The sequence below is a fragment of the Canis aureus genome, chromosome 7, assembly GCF_053574225.1.
Source record: "Canis aureus isolate CA01 chromosome 7, VMU_Caureus_v.1.0, whole genome shotgun sequence".
In the NCBI taxonomy this organism is placed as follows: Eukaryota; Metazoa; Chordata; class Mammalia; order Carnivora; family Canidae; genus Canis; species Canis aureus.
The window spans coordinates 48,868,825-48,887,225 of NC_135617.1; the positions used below are offsets into that span (position 1 = coordinate 48,868,825).

General features: G+C 37.2%; 1 protein-coding gene across 29 annotated transcripts in view; it reads left to right on the plus strand.

Annotated features, from left to right (window-relative positions):
- Positions 1 to 18,401, plus strand: part of DST (dystonin) — a 480,488-nt gene that overhangs the window by 458,361 nt on the left and 3,726 nt on the right. For 12 of the 29 annotated variants that reach the window (XM_077903540.1, XM_077903552.1, XM_077903541.1 and 9 more), the window contains 12 exons: positions 3,362 to 3,505; positions 4,207 to 4,395; positions 5,470 to 5,599; positions 7,233 to 7,396; positions 8,380 to 8,542; positions 9,810 to 9,964; positions 10,140 to 10,214; positions 11,097 to 11,114; positions 13,294 to 13,411; positions 14,754 to 14,825; positions 15,748 to 15,947; positions 16,386 to 16,496. In XM_077903540.1, the coding sequence (XP_077759666.1) occupies positions 3,362 to 3,505; positions 4,207 to 4,395; positions 5,470 to 5,599; positions 7,233 to 7,396; positions 8,380 to 8,542; positions 9,810 to 9,964; positions 10,140 to 10,214; positions 11,097 to 11,114; positions 13,294 to 13,411; positions 14,754 to 14,825; positions 15,748 to 15,947; positions 16,386 to 16,496 (1,539 nt within the window). The remainder of the gene's footprint in view (positions 1 to 3,361; positions 3,506 to 4,206; positions 4,396 to 5,469; positions 5,600 to 7,232; positions 7,397 to 8,379; positions 8,543 to 9,809; positions 9,965 to 10,139; positions 10,215 to 11,096; positions 11,115 to 13,293; positions 13,412 to 14,753; positions 14,826 to 15,747; positions 15,948 to 16,385; positions 16,497 to 18,401) is intronic. The other 17 variants (XM_077903545.1, XM_077903568.1, XM_077903561.1 and 14 more) reach the window with 4 other exon arrangements.

Genomic DNA, 18,401 nt, shown 5'->3' on the forward strand with positions numbered 1-18,401 from the left:
GACTATGATTGTAGGTATCACTGCATGAATATTTCCCTTCCTGAGAATTAATTAAAGATCTGGCATATTTGAGAATTTATCTGCTTACATAGATGTGCCCCTATGCACCTAGTTAAGTATAGCTATCTTTTTATGCTTTCTTTATGAAGTGGTTATTCTAAAATTAGTCCCTGTTTCCCTATCTCTTGGAAGTACATTGATTTTTCTAGGGGATTATTTGGCTTCTGACCAAAACTGGTCGATTTTATTTGCACTTGCATGTGTATTTCAAAGATGAAACTTCCTTAATGAGCATTTGGGATTTATAAAATTATACCATTAGAATTGTAAATTAATAATTTTGACCTTAGTAAGCAAGTAACTAATAACTAGTCTTCAAATTTTTTCAATTGCTGCCAGTTTTGGTTTTAATGGAGATCCACCTAAAATTCTTTTGAGAAGTAGCCCACTGTATAAATTAAAAATTAAAAATGAATTCTGTAAGTATATAATAGAATAATTAACCAAATAAAAATCTGGCCCCCAGTTTTCAGGTCAACATCTATTTTGTAAGTGCATAGAACTACTAGCACTTACTCTTAGTAGAGTGGTCTAACTACTTCTTAACACATTATTTTTTTAACCTTTGACTTTAAAAAATTAGAAATTTGCAATGCTAACACTGAATACAGTCTTGATGTCAACATTTCCATTTAAAAGATCTGCTCAAAAAAAAAATAAATAAAAGATCTGCTCAATTCCACTGAATTAGCTCATGTTTCAGAGTCAGGTTGGAAGTATGTCATTTGTTACCGTGTAGCATGGATTACGTCATCTATGGAGACTTCTGATTTGTGATTACTGTGCTCTCTCAATGATGGGTTCCCTAATCCATAGCAATGAAATATTGCTTTGTCATTAATAAAAGTGGTATGAGCTTATCTAACATTATCTGGATGAATGAACTGCTCCATAAACCATTTAAAGTTGAAGCTAGAATGTAAGAGTAGGAAAATCACATCAAATTCATTGTAAATGTTTGATTCAGTTCAATGTTTTGAAGATCTATCATATTACAGTTGGCTGACCTATCAGCCAGAGTCAAGTTCCACTGATATACTGGGTCTTAGAGTAGCTTCTTGAAGCCTGGGCTGTATATCTAACACCTTACAGTAAGGAGCCCACTTGTGGCATCACCCCCTTACAGCAGGAGCAGGAAACACCAAGAAACATCAGGAGGCAGGTATCCAGGTTTTGGGAGTTGTTTTTGTTTTTACGACAAATTATCCTTAAATATTTTTAGATAATGTAAAATTACATGTAATTTTATAAAAAGCTGTTTAGTCATATAATGATTTGCAGCAACACCATCCATTCTTCCTAATTTCCTCAACTTCCTTCACACATTGACCAAATAAAAGTAAAACAGAATGTTTAATTTCTTATCCCCAGGACCAGAGACTTCTTAGTATAGTCCACTTTCTAAAAATGGGAAGCTTCCCCAGGTGAGCACAAACCATTTAGCACTCAGACAAAGTTGGAAGAGCCCAGAATGCAAGCAGGGGGTTCATGGCCCAGTCCACAACATTCTGGGCAGGACTCTGGCACTCCTATGTTAGGAATGATCAAAAGTACATGGTCAGATCTCCTGTCCTTGGAGAAAGCACAGCTGTTATTGATCTCTGGTTTTCTCTTCCTAGTAAAGCTTTTTTTTTTTTTTCCTTCCAGTAAGTAGATCTATATTGGGGGAAATTAAAATACTTTTAAAAGTAGATGATATTGGGCAGCCCGAGTCACTCAGCGGTTTAGCGCCACACCTTCAGTGTGATCCTGGAGACCCAGGATCAAGTCCCATGTTGGGCTCCCTGCAGGGAGCCTGCTTCTCCCTCTGCCTGAGTCTCTGCCTCTGTGTGTGTGTGTGTGTCTCTCATGAGTAAATAAATAAAATCTTAAAAAAAAAAGTAGATGATATTTAAAATGTAGATCAGGGATGCCCAGTTGGCTCAGCGGTTAAGCGTCTGCCTTCAGCCGGGGGTGTGATCCTAGAGTCTCGGGATCGAGTCCCACATCGGGCTCCTTGCGTGGAGCCTGCTTCTCCCTCTGCCTGTGTCTCTGCCTCTCTCTCTCTCTCTGTCTCTCAGGAATAAATGAATAAAATCTTAAAAAACAATAAAAAATAAAAAAATGTAGATCACGTTAGTGGAACCTATTGTTTACCAAACCTTGACGTGACAACAGTAAAAATGTGTAAATAAAAGTTAAAAGGCATTTATTCAATCACAAAGACACAAAATTGAATAAGACATGGTCTTCCAATCTTGTGGACCTAAGTGTCCAGTAGAGATATATGTAAACGGATTATTTTAACATAGCAAAATGCCAGAATATGAGGTATATGACAGAGCTGCTTCACAGAGCCAGAAAACAAAAGGCCACTAGACAAAACAGGAGACACTTTTGGTCCCACATGATCACCCTGATCAGATGGCATAAGTAGTGTGTAGTGTGAGCTTGTCTGCAGCCTCTGCAGCCCTGTCGCTATAACTAAGGAGTCCCTCTTAGTGCTGGGGTCCAGAGTGGGGTGCTGGTGGGTGCTTGAAACTCATTATGAGGTTTTGGAAGCAAGAGACCTCTTAAGGCAGAGGTCCTCATTTATAACTACACTTTCAGAGTTCTGGGACTCATGTATCTATGGACGCGGTTCTGATAGTAGAAAGTACAGTTACGTGTGTGAGACATTTGCAAAAAGGTTGATTCGAAAGCATTTTGAAGCCTATTAAGACTTCTTCAGCCCACCAGAGCAAGGAATGACTGTTACTGGCCTTTGGAAGGGATGCTTCTCATGGCAACTGTCAGGATCATCCCCTTCAGGCTCTCCCTGACTCTTTCCTGCTGGACACTTGGACCCTCTCTCCCTTACCCTAAACATGTATAGTTCCTTGCAAAGCCTTCTCTCTTCCTTGGCACTTTCTGGGTACATATGCTTATCATTCTTGGCACAGTTCATGCTACATATACAACCTCCTACTCTTATTTGTTGGAAGATTTTTTTTAATCATTTCTGCCTCCTCTGGTCCAATTTTCCATTAATATACTTCTAATATATCCAGATTTAGAAAAGTGTGTTTTTTGTATACTGTGTTTTGTAAAGCATAAGATGTTATCCAATACTGGTGCTGTGAAATACTTGTTAGAAAGTACTTCATTTCCCGTTTTTTGTCCCCTCTCCTCTCGTAATTCCCCAATTAGTGAATTATTTCCAACTGTGAATAAACCGATTAAAGTACTTGTTTATTTGTTTTACTCTGATGGTCACACACACGTCACTGAAGTGTTGTTTTCAGCCACTGCCAGCTAATCAAAGCCTTTGTTTCTGCTGTAGGAATTCATGAAGAAACTGGAAGAAAAGCGAGCCGCACTGAATAAAGCTACCAGTATGGGAGATGCTGTCTTGGCCATCTGCCACCCTGACTCCATCACCACCATTAAGCACTGGATAACCATCATCCGGGCCAGGTTTGAGGAGGTTAGTGTGTCTCAGGTCATCATTAGAACAGCAATAGCTTTGAGAATTGGGGGCATAGAAACTTCAGCAACTGAGATACATTTATGACCGTGGGAACAGGAGGCCTCTGCAAAGAAAAATACTCTTTAACATACCATCCTGTGTGCATTACCTGCCTCTGCAGCCTGCTTTTATTTAAAAAGTTAAAGCACTTTTGCAGCTATGTCCCTGAAACATGAAAAGGCAAATATTTGGTTCCCTGGATGACTTTTTGTCCCACTTCCACATTGTCTCTGTTGGATGATACAGCACCCAAATTGTAATTCAGAGGAGTAGAGTATAAGCTTGAGGAATGGATTGCATACATGAACTGAATTCTGATATTTTAAGATTTTTACCTATTTTTATTTCCACTCAGTGCTACTTGGAGTAAACATACGTTGAGCTTTCAGAGAATGCATATTTGAACTCAACTTAGCAATCTAAAGGAAGCCTGGGTGTTTACCATCCATCTCTAAGTAAGGAGGCAATCATTCAGAGAGGGCTCTTTTTCCCCCCGCAAGCTGGGTCTTGGTACCATTGATGGGTTCTAGAAAGACTGGAAGTGTTATGATCCCAGGCCCAGGATGATCTGAATCTGCATTTAAATGTTGTATATTTTTACATCACTTAAATTATTAACTAAGATGTATGAAATTCAGAGACATGTGTTTCCCCAACAGGTGTTGGCCTGGGCGAAGCAGCATCAACAGAGATTAGCAAGTGCTCTGGCTGGGCTCATTGCGAAACAGGAATTGTTGGAAGCTTTGCTGGCTTGGTTGCAGTGGGCTGAAACTACACTTAGCGATAAGGACAAAGAAGTCATCCCCCAGGAAATTGAAGAGGTGAAAGCCCTCATTGCAGAACACCAGGTAAAATAAATATCATCCTAACCCCTATCTTCTCAGACACTGTTATAATTTCACTGCCATACTTCTCAAAAGATTGGAGATGTCTCTAATAGCCCTGGAGTATTTCACACCATGTTCTCCAGTGTGACAGATATTCCAGAAATGTGTCACTCCACTTTTCACTTTTATCCCACTTATCCCACTCCTCTTTTCTCCATCCCTTTTCACCACAGTCCTTGTTTTTGTCACATATTCCAGATATAGGGATATCGAAGTCAACCATAGTAATAAACCTAAGGAATGGCAAGATATGGGACACCTAGGTGGCTCAGGGGTTGAGCATCTGCCTTCAGCTCAGGGAGTGATCCCAGTATGGGGATCGAGTCCTGCATCGGGCTTCCTGCAAAGAGCCTCTTTCTCCCTCTGACTATGTCTCTACCTTTCTCTCTGTGTCTCTCATGAATAAAAAAAATAAAATCTTAAAAAAAAAAAAGAAAGAAATGTCAAGATAGTCAAACCTCTTAAATGGAAACTTTAACTTGAATAACTTTTGTCTTCCTTGGCATAGTATTTGTAACATTAGGAATATTTAAAATATATCCATACTTAATATGGATGCTGTATGTCACTGTATATCAAAGCCGTCTTAAATATTTCAAATATGTAAGTGAAATGTGCTGCAGAGAAGTCTCAAGGACCAGCCCAGTTAACTAGTTGCCTTGTAGACAAATGCTCACTTTAAGATTCTTCAGGAAGAGCTTAGAGGCTCTCTAAGATCCTGGTTGATACACTGACAGGTTATATTACTTATACAGCTGCTCCCATGTATGGTCTTCAAACTGAAACAAATTACTTTTACAGTCTCTAATTACTTGCCAGGTATAACATTTTATATTCTTCAGATGTGAATAAATGTTATGCTATGGTGCCTTGCTTACTCCCCCACCCCCCATAAATATATAACATGTTGGTTTATGCCTTTTTTCCAGAATGAATTCAGAAATAATAGCATGGTCCTTTTATCTTTTGTTTTTAGTTCATCCCTAAAGGTAGTTTTCTCCAGTGTACTTATATTTAATTAACATTGACTTTCAGACCTTCATGGAGGAAATGACCAGAAAACAACCTGATGTGGACAAAGTTACCAAGACCTATAAGAGGAGAGCAGCTGATCCTTCCTCATTACAGTCCCATATTCCGGTCCTGGATAAGGGACGAGCAGGAAGTAAGCAGTGCCAGTTTCTTTCAAACGAACATGATTAAATCAAAGAAGTTAGTTTTGAGTTGTTGTTTGAAATTTCAGAGCAAGTGATGATTCTCTGAGTGCTCTCTATCATAGAAGGTTTCCTTGAAAGAATATATAGGCTCAAATATTGTAGCAACTTATTTAAAAATAAAGAAAAAGATATATCCAGGTCTCTCTATGTAATTTGATTTGCTGGAAGGGTAGCTTTTAGATTAGCTAGAAGAAATTGGAAAAAATTTGCAACAAGAACAGAAACTGTTATTCCCTTTTGCTTCTATTATATAAATAACCTTACAGTGGAATGTAACAGAAAGGACCATGACCTGGTTAAAGTTCATGACCTAACTAACTGTTCATTAGGGACCAGCACTCTGATAGATTGTGCCCATGTTCATATAATTTCAGGCTCTATTTACTTCTCGGGCTACCTTGACTTTGTGACATTAAAAACAGTAATAGCTGGCTTGGAAAAGACTTAAAAGAAGCAAAATTTATATCTGAATAGTGGTACTTTGATGTATTTCTGAATAAATTTTTTTTCTGATTTAAAAAAATGATTTCAGATCTTTTGTAGTTGCTGTATTGCACTGGGGGGCAAAGGTAACAAAGTGGTTAAGAACTCTGGAGACAGACTTCTTGGCTATCATCACTGCTTACCAACTGGGAAATACAACTGAGACAAGTTACTTAAACTCTCTCTGGGCCTCAATTTACACATCTGTAAAGGGGATAATTATAACTTCATTGGATTCTGGTGAGGATTAAATGAGCTAATGTGTATGAAGTGCTTAGCGTACTTCCTGGCGGGCAGGTAAATGCTCAGTAAAGATTAGCTCTTGGTATTTTTGTAAACCCTCATAGGAGTGAGGAGCTCTGGGCAAATCCCAGCTTGGACACTCACTTCCTATATGACTGTAGGCCAGTAGTTTTTCTAGGCCTCATTTAATCATTTGTTTAGACAAGGAAAATGCACTGAGATGATTGTTCTGTGACGTTATAGAAACTTGTGAAAAATAGAAAAGAAGGAGAAAACGTTAGGCAGTAAATTGGGGTATGATACTATGCACAGGAAACATGCAATCTATGAAAAATGGGTGAAAGCTGGGTTCATACACATACGTCTGTGTTTAATCAGAATTTGTGAAGTATTTTGCTGTGACTCTAATAAATGGCCCATGTCTCCTGCCCTCACCTGCCCTTCTTCCAGCCTTCTTTTCTAAGAAGGGCAGTTGGGTTTGTGGAGCTGATACTAAGATAAGTCTCACTGCCTGGGGAGATTTCTCTTATCATGCCTTAACAAAAGAGAGGATTACAAAGTACTTCATTGTCATTGAAATGGCATGGATTTTAAGCTAGAAAATGTTTTAAACATAATTTTATAAAGAGAGCTTTCCAGTATTTAAATGCCTCAACAGGATATGTTTCTCTATTTTATATGAAGAGTATGTGATGCTTGGAAGGTAAAACAGACTTGGACATTATGTATCAGCTAAATAAGATATATCTAAATAATTAAGTTGGTTCAGTCTTAGCTAGGAATAATAAAGGCCAAACCTTAACATATTTCAGAGCCCTGGAAACTGCTCTCCTAACTAAAGTTGTATTTTAACAGGAAAACGCTTTCCAGCATCAAGCTTATATCCTTCTGGATCACAGACACAAATCGAAACCAAGAATCCCAGGGTCAACTTATTGGTGAGCAAATGGCAGCAAGTTTGGCTCCTTGCATTGGAAAGGAGGAGGAAGCTTAATGACGCCTTGGACAGACTGGAAGAGGTTAGAAAACTCATAAATTCACCACCCTTGATATATGGGATATGGGTTTAGGGAATCAATAAAGAAAAAACTACAGTTGACCCCTTCACAATGTGGGGGTTAGGGATGCCAACATCCTCCCCACTACACACACACCACAAAGCCAAAAATCCACATATAACTTTTGACTCCCCCAAAACTTAACCACTTAATAACCTACAGTTGCCAGAAACCTTACCATCTTACCAATAATGAGCAGTTAACACAAATTTTGTATATGTGTTGTATACTGTATTCTTATAATAAAGTAAGCTAGAGAAAAGGAAATATTACTAAGAAAATCACAGGAAGAGACAATATATCTTTTTTTGGTTCATAAAAAACCTGCATGTAAGTAGACTCAAACAGTCCAAACTCATGTTGTTGAAGAGTCAACTATAGTAAGTTTTAACATCATCAGAAGCCGACTCCTTAAGAAAAGATCCAGCTGGACATGAGTTTGCTTGGTATGACCTGGGAAATAGAACCATTGATAATTCAGGTATTTTCATTATATATATTCTGTGATCTGAGATTTAGAGTTTCAGATTCTGAAACTGGAAGATTTTTAGAAGTCTAGAGAGGGCAGAATGGCAAATAGCAGAGAGAAAGCAGAGATAAGTGCTGTGCCACTGGGCCTGCTGTCTGCTGGGCATAGAACTCACCAGGAGTGTGCCTTTGGGGCAGTCCACCTTTGTTACATTGGCACTGTCAGAAATTTTCAGTTTGACTTTTTGAGGAGCTTCATTTGTTTCTTTTATTTGAAAAGAAAAACCAGTGACAGTAGTGAAATCACAGGGAAAATGTTACTGTGTTTCCCCTTTGCAAGATCAGAACTTTTTTTTTTTAAAGTGGGAAAGATCTGTGAATTTTCTGGAAGGTCATTAAAAATAACGTTTTTTTGTATAAAGTATAAGATATCATCAGAGCACTGTATTAACCAAAATACCTTTTGTCCTTTACAGCTAAGGGAATTTGCTAACTTTGATTTTGATATCTGGCGCAAAAAATACATGAGATGGATGAATCATAAGAAATCTCGAGTGATGGACTTCTTCAGGAGAATTGATAAAGATCAGGATGGGAAAATAACCCGACAAGAATTTATTGATGGAATTCTTTCCTCAAGTAAGTCCCAGGAGAGGTGACAACAAATGATGCCATTTTTAAAGAAAATCACAGTTTAAACTTATGTTACTGATAAAGCATTTCCTTTAAACTTGGCTGTGAAGAGGTCACTGCCGTCAATGAAGTGTGTCCTTGGTGGAATTCATGGTTTTGGGGTCAGGCATACTTCATCCTTGTATAGCCACAGCTAGTATATTCCTTGCTACACTGCAGCTGCATCCTCATTAGTATAATAAAGTTAATAATATGTGATTCTTAGATTGTTTTGTCCGACATATAATGGGAAATCAATAAATTCAAGTCAGTCTCTTCCTTTTTTGTTCTAATTAACATCTGATCATTATCATTAGTGGGAAATCAAAACCCTATAAAAATGTGTCACCGAGTTAGTCACATGGACAGGATTTCTCTGGCAGAGGTTACTGGAAGTAAGTCTTAAAGTAAATTTAATATAATCGTACGAATGTATGTATGAATTCACATATATAAAATTCATATATTCCTTAAGTAAAGTGGTAGTTGAACCATATGAAATTTGCTAATTTTAAACAATTTCAACCAAAAAAAAAAAGCAATTTCAAATGATCCACCCAGGCAGTAATTAAAGATAGGTCCCATATATAGTGGTTTCATTTGTTAGGATATAAATCAGCTCTTGAAAGGATTTTAATATATTTGATGACCCTGATAATTTAACTGGCTACCTTAAGATAAAAAATCATACAATTAGCAAATTATACCATTTACTTTTCTTTAAGATTAAATCTTTTTATAAAATGTTATTGTAAATAGCAGGTCTTAAAAACTTTCACTGGGAAGATAATATGGCTTATGCTGAGAGTATCTTAATTATCATTTATTTGTGGAATCTAAATACAGAGTTAGACTTAGAGTAGAAGAGTGGTTGCTGGGGGCTGGGAAGTAGGAAACACAGAGAGCCCCATAGAGGGGTACAAACTTTAAGCTGCACAATGAGTAAGGTCTGAGGATCTAGAGTATAACATGGTGGCTGTAGTTGATAGCACTGTATTGTGTAATTGACATTTTCTGAGTAGAACTTAAATGTTGAAAAAAAAAAAGAAGATAAATATGTGAGGTGGTGATGTGCTAATTAACTTGATGGGAGGACTCCTTTCACAACACGTACAAGGATCTGATCATCACAATGTATACCTCTCAGCATCTGACAGTTTTATTTATCAGTTATACCTAAGTAATGCCACTTAGCATTATTCTGAAAACTTAACCATTACTTTGAAAATTTTAGAGTTTCCAACCAGCCGCCTGGAAATGAGCGCAGTTGCCGACATCTTTGACCGAGACGGCGATGGATATATTGACTACTATGAGTTTGTAGCAGCCCTCCACCCTAATAAAGATGCATATAAACCCGTCACAGATGCGGACAAAATTGAAGATGAGGTACTCCTTATCCCCCGCTGCCTGCAGCAGCAGCAGTGTGCGCTGCCAAGATACCGTGCTCAAACTCATGCAGCCATTTTATTTACTTCCACCTTGAGTTGTTGTGTCCAGGTTTTTATGGACTGAGTGATGTAATGTTAACAGGAAAGTGACATTTCATCATTGTTTTTGGCAGGTGACAAGGCAGGTGGCGAAGTGTAAATGTGCAAAACGATTTCAAGTTGAACAGATCGGAGATAACAAATACAGAGTGAGTTTTCAAGATTAACTGTTTAGTTCTCTTGAAGGATAAAAATGGAAATTTGTATACAATTTGATCTGCATTGCTTTCCAGGAATGCTAATTATTTATTTTTTACCTCACATCACAATAGAATGTTCTATGAAATTCCAACTTTTGTCTTTTTAAATTATGTAGAGATAGCCTGCATTTTGTAAATTAGGACATGTCTTTGACACGTGCATTACTTTGAAGAGAAAAGCACATCTCACATACTCAGGTTGCTTCCTGTGTCTTATAATACATTTTATTATGATTAGAGGTAAGTTTTCATATTTTTGATAAAAAAGCTATTCCAAAACAGAAGCACGAAGTTAAAAATGTTGAATCATTTTTAGAAATACAAAAAAGAGGCAGTGTTTTCCACTCATGCAGTTGTTTTTCCTTTTATTCAAAATCTCAAAAGCTCAGTTCCCCTTCTTCAAAATAGTTATTTGAACAACCAGTGGGACTTTGTCACTCTTCTTCTTTTTCTCTTTTTTGGAATATCTCTTACATGTAGTAGCTAGATAGGAAATGTGCTGAGTTTCCCTAATACAGTATGTTACTTACAAGTCAAATTTTTTTAACTTTGATTTTTTTAATTTCTATATTGAAAAATATTCATCGACATATTTGAATTTCTGACCTAAATTTGAAACCCAAAGATTTAAAAAAAAAAAACTTTTATGGAAAATTTTCTGATTATATGGCTTGAAGTTTGGACAGGTGGGTACCTGCACATCTCTAACCTAGATACTATATCCAGGAGTCCAGAGTGTGACAGATTGTATGTGTGTGTTCTAGAGTCATATAGAAAGTTTCCTATTGAACTAATTGTGTCTTTCTTCCATTTTTTATTTTGTTTTATCAGTTCTTCCTGGGAAATCAGGTATAAACCAGTGGAATGTATTCTCAAGTTCCCAATGATTTTTTTTTTTAACTTTAATTCATAGTCATTAAAGCTTGCCATGGCCAATCTTTCCCATGCTGTTGCCCTAGCTACTACATTGTTGGTTGGCGTGGTGTTTCTGTAAACGCTGTAAGGGTCCTTGATCCAGGATTCCTTTTTGCCGTGTGTCTCAGATGAGGACATTACTTTTAAGCAAACCAGATAATAAATTGTAGCTTGACTGGTCACAGTGTTACAAATGCAATTTTTAGTTCCAGTTTATAATAATACTGTTAGCGTATATTTAATGCAAATACTTACTGGAACACAGATTTGATTCTGCATACATCTCTATGGTGTGTTTAACCATTTAGGTAAAAAAAAACAAAACAAAACATTGAGATCATAGGGTCTACAAGTAGCTGGAGAAGGATCAGGATTGGGCAGTGACATGGGAAGACAGAGTAGTGAGAACTCTCCCTGGCTCTCAGCCACAAGTAATGTGCTCTCTCCAAAGAGGGATTGTCCATTTGTCCTAAATCAATGATTCTGTGATTTCTTGTCTCACAATTTGGCTGTTAGGAAAACTAGGGAAATTCCTAAGGCGATGTTAGTTGTCTAGAGAATACCCTCTCAAAATCAAAATTTAAATCATATTTGTTAGAATTGAAATATCTCTACAAAATACTAACATCATTTCCTTAAAACTGTTGCTTTAAACATAATCTTAAAAAAAATAAAAATAAAAATAAACATAATCTTGGACTGCAAGTATCTGGTCTAATTATCTGGTTTCTTAAGGGTAATTTTCTTTAAATCCCCTCCTTTTCCTTTGCTTATTAGCAGCACCAAATTTTTTCTAACAAAATAAATATATATTTTGATTTTAAAATTTTAATTTATATTTCAGGAACCAGGTCAATCATAGGAAAGTTTAAATCTCAAGCAATATAAAAAAGATGCTGTAAAACACATGAGTTCCCGCCGGTCCATTTAACATGCTTTCCAGGTCCTTTTGAGTTTCAGGGTCTGGAATGGTTGGCTTTGCTTTAGGGTTCTTTTCCTGAAACTCAGTGTTAAAGCATATTGAAAAATGGCATATTGTTTCTCCTTAAAATAAAGCTTTCTGCTTATCCAGATGAACCCAGACAATAGTCAAAGTCACAATTGTATCTCACCTGCCTTTAAAAGAAGCTATTTATGTTTACCGGACTCTTCACTGTGCTGTGGTATCTGCTGGGTTGGCAACCATGAAATTTGGTATGGTGATTTTTACAAGCTGAACACAAGCCTATTAGAAATGATTTAAAAGTATAAAATTATTTCTCATGGGCTTTCAAAATCTTATGATTAGAAACTATGTAGTCTACACATTTATTCAGGACTTGGAGAATTTGTAGCATATCCAAGTAATTTGGAGATCCATTGAACGAGTAAAAACAGCTTGTTAGTGTCAGTAATTATGGTACAAACAGCTTTAAGCCTTTTAGATTTGAAAGCTGTATCATTAATAATGTGTCACTGGCTGTTCTAATATCACAGTAATCCGAAATGACACATTAATCCAGCCTCTAACAAATTGGTTTACCAGACCATTAGTGTTGCAGAAATTTTAGTTGACTGTGAAATTTTTTATTGGTCATGTTCATATATACTACCTTATCTCTTTTAAGTCAAAACTGCTCTTAGAGAAAATGAAATGAATTTATGGAGATTTCTCTCACAGATTTCAGTGGAAAACAATTTTAGTTTTTAGAAGAAGTTTTAATGAAGAAGAATCAGAGTTTATTAAATTTTCTTTAGAATCTTATTTTGTGTAAGCCCTGGGCTAGTGGGCCAATGCTTATTTTCACGTCTGTGTTTCATTTCTAGAAACATTTTTCAGTTACTGCCTTACTAATGTTTCTATCATAAAGAAAAATCATTTCTTGAACAAAGCTTCAGTATTATACTTGATAACCTTTGTTAGCTTTTTTCAAACTGTTTCCTTTGAGCTAAATCAGCATGCAGCAGTCTAACGCAGATCATCTCAAATCCCCTTTTCTGAGATTTTACTAATCGCTGTGAACTAAAGCAAGAAATTTAAGTTGGTTGCTTAAGCTACTGCAGATTGCACATCGCCCTTTCACATAGACTTGCTGTTGACGATTAGAGGTTCTTTCTTCCTTCGTCTTCACAGTTTGGAGACTCTCAGCAACTGCGACTTGTTCGGATCCTACGAAGCACTGTAATGGTTCGTGTTGGAGGTGGATGGATGGCACTTGATGAGTTCTTAGTGAAAAATGATCCTTGCAGGGGTAAGGAGATGCTATGTCAAGATAATAACACCATTAAAGTATATCCATTTTGTATTATTTTCCAGCATCAAAAACATGCTGGGTATAATTTTGGTCATTTATCTACAATAATGAATGTTTCACATTGGTCCCTGTCAGCCTGGAGTTCCTAGAGAACTTGTGGCAGTCATGTAAACCATGTTCTTCTCATTTTTTTTCCTTACATCTTCTAGATAAATATGAGACTGATAGGCAGGAAATACTAGAATCAATTTTTTTTTTTTAAGGAAATGCTTCCATCAACAATTTTCAGAATGAGTAATTACACCAACTACGGAAAGGATTTCATCTGTCATTACATAGCAAAGTACAGTGAAAGGAGAGTGAGGTGAAGGAGACTGAACATGCTGGACAGTAGAAGTTTAAAAGTGAAAGTTTTTCAAATTGGCAGGAGGTAGCACAGAAAATAATACCTAAAAATTTTGAAAGTGATCAACTGCAAACTTGACTCTTATTTCAAAGCTATAGATTAGCATATTAAAAATGTACACATATGATACTATAGCTCACTTTATATCCACCAGCCAAAGAGTCCTTGATTATCTTGTAATCTTCATTTTTCAGATCCTAAAGTCGATTGTGGAATTCTTTACTGATTGACCTCACAAGTGGTCATTTGATTGCAGTTGCTGGTTAGGTCCCATTTACTTTTAATAGGCCCATTTTTCTTAAAAAAAAAGAAAAAGCAAACAACATTTTTGTGATTTTCTTTAACCTGTGAACTCATTTCGTTCCTCTTAAACAAACAATAGCAAATATCTGTGCTGATAACTGTTTTTGGCTACCAAGTTGGCAGCTGGGGTTCCTCCTGTGAGGCCTCTTTGTTACTGTAGTCCTGGCATCTGAGCACAGGTACATCTGAGTGAGTTTTCCTGTGCAGTGAGCAGGCCACTCTGCTAAGGGCACCCTGGATTGTCATAAGACCTACTCAGTAGCTCTGCTCTCTGCAAGTCATTGATGCATCCATGGAAGGGATAAAATCACAAAAACTCCTTTTATTAATATTTTGAAAATAATGCAGCCTCAAGTAATGTAGTTCCTCTCACGAAACAGCAATTAGAATGTGTAGTGTCCTGTTGAGTTGCTTAGAAAAGTTAGCGTGACCGTGGCCAAATCTTCCAAATACATTTTTCTTACTGAGTCAAATCTTTGAGTGCTTCTTTTCCTGATGCAACTTTTCTTCTAAAATGTGTGCTAAAAGCCGGATCTGAGCACCCCTTGCATATTCAACTACTGTACTTTGTTTCTTCTCTTGCTAACAGTATTCTTTAATGTGATTGGTATCCTGTGTCATTTTTTCTAGTTCATCATCATGGGAGTAAAATGTTACGTTCGGAATCAAACTCTTCAATTACTACTACTCAGCCTACTATAGGTTGGCAACCCCTCTCTTTGCCTCTCCTCTCTTGCCTTTTCTCTTTCCTACTTTGACATTCTTGCTTTAATCATTTGTTTTAAGATAACACGCTTCATCCATCGCGTATGGCTTAACTCATATCCAACTGAGCTGGTGCTTCCAAATTTAAATTCTGAAACGTTGGCACACTTGCGGTGTGTCATAAACGTAGGTGTTCTATAAGTGATCAAGCACATGCTAACACGTTGCTCATCGGGTTCTCGTGGAGCGTCCTCCATGTGCATATGTGTTCGTATGAGCGTCGCATCACCGATTAGCTCATATCCTTGAGTCTGGTGTTCGTTGTTGCATGTTGGTTAAACCGAGTTTTTCAAGGCATAAAATAAAATTACTGGTTGCCTCATTTAAGTGAAAAACCTGAGGGTTTTATATGTTGTCATCATGATTAACAAGCCATCTCTCGTTCTGTGTAATCCTATTATTTAATTAACTCCAGTGTTTAAATAAATACTGGCCTTCTCCTTACCTCAGTAGTACATGCAAAAGCCACAGTCCCTGCCTTACTGGCTTGTCTTCTCAGTGTGGGGAAGGGGTGATGGACCATGTGGGCATCAGTAGCTGGTGGATTAACAGTATTTTAGCATGAGCTTGCCATTTTCATGCTGACTCCTTCTTTAATAGTGGTTATTCTTGCTGGTGTCTAGTGTTAGAATAAACACACTTTTTTTTTCTTTCCCAAACTCACTTGTATCCAAAAGGAATGCATTGCAAAAGAATGCATTTAACTTTTTGTTATGCTGCGTTGGAGTTGGCATGGCAAAAAGATGTTCTTGAAATCCTCAACATGATCTGTGGTGCCAGGTGGTGGTTTTTCCTATGAATGACAGAGCACCTCTTTCTTCCCCTCCTCTTTTGTGTGTGTGCGCATCACATAATCCAGCTAAAGGAAGGACAAATATGGAACTCCGGGAGAAGTTCATTCTAGCAGATGGTGCCAGTCAAGGGATGGCTGCCTTCCGACCCCGGGGCCGAAGATCACGGCCATCATCACGAGGAGCTTCACCCAACCGATCAACTTCTGTATCCAGTCAGGCTGGCCAGGCAGCCTCTCCACAGGTCCCTGCCACCAGCACACCCAAGGTAGGACTCACATAGGAAGTGTTGTCCTTCTCCCGTGCAGTCACTGTCTTTAGTATACTTTTGAATGTTTTAGGACCCTAGAAATTATGGGGCCAGTCTTCTCCATTTGTATCTCTTCTCTCAGTAAGACAAATGAAGGACTTGCATACATGTGTGTGCATATTATATGTGGAGGCCCATTTGGAGACTTGTGGCCCATATGGAGAGTATCTATATAGGCACTTTAGTTACCTTTCAGAGTATGTCTTTTTTTTCTCTTTAAATAAAGTTTTATTTATTTGTTTTTTGGTGTATATGATTTGCCATCAAATCTTTCCATTTATTTTTAATTATTATCATTCTTACTGTGAAATGTTACTCTTTGCTGTGAATATCTCTTTCTGTGGTTTGTTTTTTATCTACTGTCCTTTATATTTGATTTGCCATTGTTTCATACAGATTCTCCATCCTTTAACACGCAATTATGGTAAACCATGGTTGACAAACAGCAAAATGTCAACTCCTTGTAAACCAGCAGAGTGCTCAGACTTTTCCGTGCCATCTGCAGAGGTATCGTAAGGCCCCAGATTCTAGTCTAACAGTCTTCTTTAATTGACACTGTCACGCACTAACATTGCTTCAACCCTCTCTTAATACACATACTTTTGATTAATGCTGTGTCTTTTTATAGACTTCTGTAAGATAAGTATCAACTCAGCATTTCTGGAAAGACATGAGTGAGGGGTTCATGTAGAAAAGACAGTTTGTAGCTCTTTGAATGGTGTCAGCTGAACATAGTCCAACATAGTCACACTTGCAGGGCCTGTGTATCTCCTTTTTCTTTCTGTTCTCTTACTCATACTTAATTTTACTTTTTCCTCTTGTGAGAAAAGTAAAATTATACATAAGGAGATTATATTCAGACCTAAGTAAAGTTTCTTTTAAAGCTCCTGGTTATGCTCATGCTTCTAGACATAATGTGAGCAAGAAATGCAACAATCCCCCATTTAAGGGAGAGTGAAAGACACTGTCATTTGCAAGAGAATCACTTACATTAAAAGAATGTTTATAAAGTGCCCGTCATGAGCACAGACCTTCCGAATGTTTGTTACTTTTATTTCTGCCCAAGAACACTGGGTGGGTAAGACATAAGCCTTTTGGTTATCAGTGCTGTGGTTTGGAGGCGGAGGTATGCAAAAAGTTACCTGGCTTTTTCAATAGGTATGTGTCTATTAGACTTTCATGATTACTATTTAAGTATGCTCCAGCTTTTTAACATGGCATAGTTTATGGGGATAAGATAGTTAGGTCATATAAAATTTGCCAAGTTATTTCATCTACAGTAGATACAGATCATCTACAGTAACTGAAAGTCAACCAAATATATTTGAAAGAAAGTTCTCTAAAATGACACGCATAGGTATCAAATAATCATATGTTTGATTAGAATCACAATAAGGAGGAGGGGGAAATGTCCCTAAACAACTTGTCTTGAAATGAAGGATTTCAGGTTGAAGGCCAGGACCCTTTTATGAAGGTGCTATAGTACCTTTAAAAAGCCCTTTATGCTTTTCAAAAACACTTTCTAATCTATTATTTAATCCTCACATGAATAATAAGTAAACAGAATGTTTCATTACTTTCATGACTCAGATGGAAATGATGCAAATATCGTTGCTGGCGGTGATAGAATCAAGGCAGAAACAACCCCCTTAGTTCTTCCTCCTTCCTCCTTCCCTGACCCCTCATGTCCACCCCCTCCCGCAGGTGGGAAGGGCTAGTATCATAGGTTATCTAGAGATCTGTCAACTAAGGATGGATCTGTTGTAGAAAACTGAGAAGTTTTTTTTTTATTTTTAATTGAAATTCAGTTTAATTAACACATACTGTATTATTAGTTTCAGAGGTAGAATTCTACCCCTGCCCACCTCCCTTCCAGTGACCCTCAGTTTGTTTCCTATGTTTAAGCATCTTTTATGATTTGCCTCCCTCTCTGATTTTGTCTTGTTTTATTTTTCCTTCCCTTCCCCTAATGAAAACCAAGAATAGTTTAAGGAGCCTCAAGCAACATATGTGTTTTAAATTTTGGGGACTGTGCTGCTATGTTAGTTCAGATTTTTAAAAAGCATAGTCTCTCCCAGATTAGAGCTAAATTATGTTATTTTAACTACTATAAAATTTATGTTTATTTCAAATAGCCTCATCAGACAAAAAAGCCAAACAGAGAAAACAATAGTATACTTCTATGGAGGGCTCTGTAAGAGAACTAGGTAGGGTTTGTGACAATAAAATAAGAACAATCAGGGCTTTATGAGAAGAATGATTTGGTTCTTATATGGCAATGAATTCTAACACCTTAAATGATATATTTCATAATTTGAGGGTCCTCACTGTTTTCTTGAATTGTTAAGATTCTTCCAAAGTTAGGAATTTAACTAAATCAGAGCGGCCAGATCTTGGGCAATTCACTGTCCT